This window comes from Chrysochloris asiatica, unplaced genomic scaffold (genome assembly GCF_000296735.1).
Source record: "Chrysochloris asiatica unplaced genomic scaffold, ChrAsi1.0 scaffold00031, whole genome shotgun sequence".
In the NCBI taxonomy this organism is placed as follows: Eukaryota; Metazoa; Chordata; class Mammalia; order Afrosoricida; family Chrysochloridae; genus Chrysochloris; species Chrysochloris asiatica.
Window position 1 is genome coordinate 554,416 of NW_006408549.1, and position 6,000 is coordinate 560,415.

General features: G+C 38.9%; 1 protein-coding gene across 1 annotated transcript in view; it reads left to right on the top strand.

Moving 5' to 3' along the window:
- The window catches only part of RNF19A (ring finger protein 19A, RBR E3 ubiquitin protein ligase), a 58,362-nt gene that overhangs the window by 40,291 nt on the left and 12,071 nt on the right, over positions 1 to 6,000 (top strand). The window contains exons 6-7 of the mRNA XM_006859180.1: positions 2,701 to 2,815; positions 3,329 to 3,490. Of these exons, the coding sequence (XP_006859242.1) occupies positions 2,701 to 2,815; positions 3,329 to 3,490 (277 nt within the window). The remainder of the gene's footprint in view (positions 1 to 2,700; positions 2,816 to 3,328; positions 3,491 to 6,000) is intronic.

Here is a 6,000-nt window from a genome sequence, read left to right on the forward strand (position 1 = left end):
CTGCTATTAATGAATTATAATTAATTAGCTAAGCAAATCATTCTTTGATCACTTTAAGAGATATATATGAAGGTGCTAACAAATCTGCTGATATCTAAATTGATAAATCTCTGAATTTGGACGTGTCTTTAGAAATAATCTAATCCCAATCCTTTACCTGAGCTAAATAATAGGTACCAACCCGAAAACGCATGCCATCAAGTCTGTTCCAAATCATAGTAACTCTACCCTGTATAGGGTTTCCCAAGGCTAGGAATCTTTACAGGAACAGATAGCCTTATCTTTCCCCTGCACAGTGGCTGGTGGATTTGAACTGCCAACCTTAAAGTTAGCTGTCCAGTGTTTCTCTTACAGTGCTATCAGGACTCCTTAAAGGATAGAATATAATTTTTAAATAAATTAAAAAGGCTGAACTAATGTTTGTTGCACCCTGTGATGGTGTAGTAGGTGTTGTGCGTACTTTGACTAGTTTTAACCTTATAACCTTTTCAATAGAGATTTTAGTCTTTAGTTTTGTGTTAGGATATTGAGGCTTAGAAAGTTTATGTAATTTACTTTCAGTTATACAGAAAGAAGCAGAGCTGGAATTTGAATCCAGATGCATAAATTATATTATCCCTGATAAGTTTCAGTGTAGCCATTTTGGCATGACAGGAAAACTATAGTAATTTTACATGTGGCAATGTAGGATAAGCGCTCGACTGCAAACTCGGTTTGAACCACAAGCTCAGCAGTTCATACTCACCAACCACTCCTCAGAAACCCCATACAGGGTCGCTATGAGTGGGAACCATCTCAACACCACTGAACAATAACAACAAATCCCAAGCAAGGTCTTACTGAAAACAGAGTTGTTAATTCAGTTACTTTGACATAGATGTAGGAGAGAGATTGGGGTCTGTGCATACCACAAAGAATTTATAGAGGAAAGATTATTTGCCTTATTGTTCAAGTTTCAAGGGTAATTTCTAGTTACTTTTAATTTTTTTTCAAACAAGTGAATCCAAAGAGTTGCAAGTCAATAAATTTGTTTTCGCTGAAATTGTTTTTCAGTGGCGTTTGGTCCTTCAAAACCAATCCAGAAAACTTAGTAAGTTGATAAAATATCTAAAGCCCGGGTTCCCTCATAGTTTTTATTACTGTTTTAAGTGCTGTTAGTTGGTTCCATCTCCTAGCACCCTGTACAGGGTTTTATAGGAGTGACTAATGGATTCTTGAATCACTGGGCTTGCAGTTAACAGTCCAGTGCTTATCCTACAACACCACACCAGAACTCCATTCATTTAGAGTAAAAAATAGAAAATGTGTTCAAAGTAATAAAAATTTGAGTCAAATTAGAAATAGTGGGATGATGTATGTAATTTCGTGTTATTGAACATTAGTATTTAAAGCATGATTTTCTGAAAGACTCCTTTCTCCTAGCATCCTGTCTTTACAAGTTGACCCTTCCTTATCAGTGTCTTTTCTCAGCTTCAGTGTTGTTTCCCAGGAATAGGAAAAGGATAAGGAAAGGTACCTTGGGAAGGTATGCCATTTATGCCTGTAGGGCTGTTTGGGGCAATACATAAGCTACTCCCTAAGAACATATTGTCATTGCTGTGAAATAGAATTCTGACTAGGAAAGATATGTTCCTTGTCCCCATGCTTGCTTTGCCTACCTTCCCACCCCAGGTTTGTTACTATACAGTAATCCCACAAGACTCATTGTATCCTATAGTCTTTAAAATAACCGCGTTAATGATGGTGGTGGTGGTGGTTCTGTGCCGTGGAGTCAATTCTGAGTCAAAGAGACCCTATATAGGGTTCCCAAGATTATAAATGTTTATGGTAGCCAAAAGCCTCATCCTTCTACTGAGGAGCAACTGGTAACTTCAGATTGCTGGCCTTGCGATTAGCAGCCCAACTCGTAATCCACTACCAGTTAAGCATCATCAGGAATATTGTTTCTAAGTCCATCATTTTATTTTACTTGTACATTGTTGAGGCAGGAAATGTACTTTAGTTTTATTTTAGCCTTTGCAAACCATGAGAACAAGCCGAAACTATTTGCAGAAGTTCCTATCATGCAGTAAAACCTTCAAAAGCTAGAACTTGTGTAAGACCGGAACCTGTCAGGGAAGGAAAATGCAAATTTGTTTACTAATAGAGAACAACAGAAAAGTTATTACACTTTTTCAAAGGTAGAAAATTTGGAAGACCTGGAAAAAGAAGGCAGTCCTATTGTGTTCTGACTCTCCTAGGTTTCACTTCAAGTCACTTTCATGATTCTACTAAATTATCTTTATTAACACCGGCACTGAACAAAATACTAAACAGATCCAATTCCCATAGCAGCTATTATTTATTTTATATATCGTTTACTGTGAGTCAATTGAAAATAATTTTCTTCATTAAAAGGGGGGGTATGAGAGAAAAATGATTTTTATTTAGTGATATTTGTTGATTAGAATTGCTTCTTAAGGTCACTGAAAAGTAAACAAAGTCATACTTATTAAATTACTGTTTTATTAAAAAGGAGCAAATGATTTGTGAAATATGATTTAACAATAAAAAGCTTACCTTGAATTAGGACACTCAATTATAAATTATGAAAGAAATCACTTTAAACTTATAGCAAATATAAGCCTATTTCATCAAACTCCAAATATGTAATGTGTTTTCTCTGTAATCCCTCTTTGCCATTTTAATTTTTGATTCAAGATTCACAATCGATACGAAGGCAAGGATATTTCAAAGCACAAACGGAATCTGGCCATAGCAGGTGGTGTGACTTTGTCTGTAATTGTGTCTCCAGTAGTAGCTGCAGTTACTGTAGGTAAGAAAATACTTACAATGTTTAATTACCTCTAAAGCACTCTCTTAGTACTGAAGATGAGAGGATTACTTTTTTAAGGTTTAAGGTTAATTTAAACTGAACCTACAGAAAGCCTCTTATTCAGTAACGGTATTGGTTAAACGTATTGTAGGTTCGGGAGCCTAGCCTTAGAGTCGTTGATAAATTGTTAATGGCTAATGCTCTCCTCCCTACACCCCCAACCTCCAATAAAGTTCAGAACCGTGTCACTTAAAAAGAATAAAGTTTACATCTTTTTATCTGTTTTTGTTGTTGTTTTTCTTCCTTATGTGTGCCACCTGAAAGACTGGGAACTTGATTTGCTTGTATCCCTTAACAACTGGGTAAATCCCCATTTGGAAGCTGTTGTAGCCAAATCTTCAGAACTCTTTTAACACTTTCCCCTTCTACATATTCTGTTGAAAAGACTTTCTAAGATTTGTGTTTCTGTGATTTATGTTTTGGTTTATAATGACAAATTGAATTTCTCTTAAGGTATTGGTGTTCCTATTATGTTAGCCTATGTCTACGGCGTTGTTCCAATATCTCTCTGCCGAAGTGGAGGTTGTGGAGTGTCAGCAGGAAATGGAAAAGGAGTTAGAATTGAATTTGATGATGAAAATGATATAAATGTTGGTGGAACTAACACAGCTATAGGTGAGTCCTTTAACTAAAGAAAGAAACTGCCACTAATAGTTTAAGGGTAGTGATGGAGGCTATAGATGACATACAAGTCAGAATTTCCACTGCTCTCCTCTTACTAGACCTAACTGTTCATCCAGAAGCATACCAATAAAATGAACTGCTGAGGAAAGAGGGGTATGAATGAAAGAGGGTAGAATATTTCTAGATACCTAATGCAGGTGTGCTGATGTCACGGTTAATACACCAGACTGCAAAGTCCGCAGGTCAAGCTCACCAGCTGCTCCTCGGAAACCCTATACAGGGTTGCTATGGGTCGGAACTGACTTAACAGCACTTAACAACAACAAGTCTCTAATATGCAAATAATATCTTAAACTTTTCATCTTAAATTTTGCTTAAAACATTACAGATGGTTAATAAAAGAGTATGAAGAAGTATGTGGTTCATAGACGAGAACTTGTTCTGACTCATAGTGACCTTACGTACATACAACAAAATGCCACATTGTCCAGTCCTGCTCCAGCCTCACAATCATTGCTCTTTTAGCCCATTGTTGCAGCCACCGTGGAGGTCCATCTCAGAGAGGATCTTCCTTTTCTCTGGCTCTGTACTTAATGGAGCGTGATGCCGCCCTCTAGGGACTGCTCCCTGTTTGATAACATGTCTGAAGTACATGAGATGAAGTCTCAACATCCTCACTTCTAAGGAACATTCTGACCGTGATTCTTCTAAGACAGATTTTATTGAAAGGCCAGCATTCTTCACCAACACCATAATTCAAAGGTTTTAAATCTTTCTTGGTCTTCTGTATTCATTGTCCAGATTTTGTATACATGTAAGTGATTGAAAATACCATAGTTTAGGTCAGGTACACCTTAGTCTTCAAAGTGACATCTTTATTCTTTAACACTTTAAAGAGATCTTTTTAGGCAGATTTCCCCAATGCAATAACACTGTTTGATTTCTTCACTATTGCTTCCATGGGCATTGACTGTGGATCCCAGAATAATGAAACTTTGATAATTCATCTTTTCTCCATTTATCATGATGTTGTTTATTGGTCCAATTGTGAGGATTTTTGTTTTCTTTAGGTTCAAGTGTAATTCATTATGCAGAAGACCATAGTCTTTGATCTTCCTCAGTAAGTTCTTTAGGTCCTCTTCACTTTTAGCAAGCAGGATTATGTCATCTGCATATTATAGGTTGTTGATGAGTCCATCTCCAATCCTGATGCTGAGTTCTTCCTGTATTGTAGTCCAGCTTTTCAGATGATGTGTTCAGCATACAGATTGAATAAATACACTGAAAGGATACAACCCTGGGACTCCTGGGACATAGCTTTCCTGATTTTAAACTACTCCCTTGGTCTATTCAAACAACTGCCTCTACACTGTCATCCATGATTTATTATGATCCACACTATTTATTATGATTCCAACGGTTGCGCTAATGGAGGGGGGGCAGCGGCTGAATGATGTGCAAGAACTGTGCAGACCTGATGGAGGTGTTAAATGAAACCCAGACCACGAGCGGCGGGGTGAGAGGTGTCTGGAGACCAGGTCGATGGGGAGAAGCTGCCTAGCGGGAAGAGACTGCAGCGGCCAGCCAGGCTGTCCTACTTACCCTGGACACGAGGGCACCGTCCCGGCCTAGCCGTTGGATCGTGACTTTGAGGCAGGCTTGACCAACTTAAGAGACCCACGAGCGCAGCCCAAAGCATCTCGTTACAACCCTGTCGCCCTTGCTGCGCTTCCGCCTCTTTACTGACGCGACATCTGAGGACGGAAATTCCACCTTTGAGCGGACTTAAGGCCCGTAGTGCAAGGAGATTCGTGTTTAACAGTGACCACACAACCGCCACTCATCTGTCTGTCATGCTGTGGTGGTTTGAATTGCTGTGATTCTGAGGGTTATGCCACCAATATTTTAAATAACCAGCAGGGTAACCCATGGTGGACAGGTTTCAGATGAGCTTCCAAACACAGACTAGGAAGAAAGAGTGACAAACTACTTCCGAATTGCTAGTCACTGAAAACTCTATGAATAGCAGAGAAACACTGTCAGATACAGGACCGGAAGGTGGGAAGGCACTCAGAATACGACTATACACATGGACCTCGCCAGATGGAACACATAGAAATCAAATTGACTACATCTGTGGAAGGAGAAGATGGAAAAGCGGTCCATACCATCAGTGAAGACAAGGCAAGGGACAGACTGTGGAACAGACCATCAATTACTGATACGCAAATTCAAACTGAAACTGAAGAAAATGAAAACAAGTCTACGAGAGCCAAAATACGACCTTGAATTTATCCCACCTGAATTTAGAGATCATCTGAAGAACAGATTTGATGCATTGGACACCGAAGACCAGAACAGTTGTGGGATGACATCAAGAACATCATACATGAAGAGTGAAAAGTCATTAAGAAGACAAGAAAGGAGGAAGAGGTCAAAATGGATGTCAGAGGAGACTCTGAAACTTGCTCTCCAGCGTAGAGAAGCTAAAGCAAATGGAA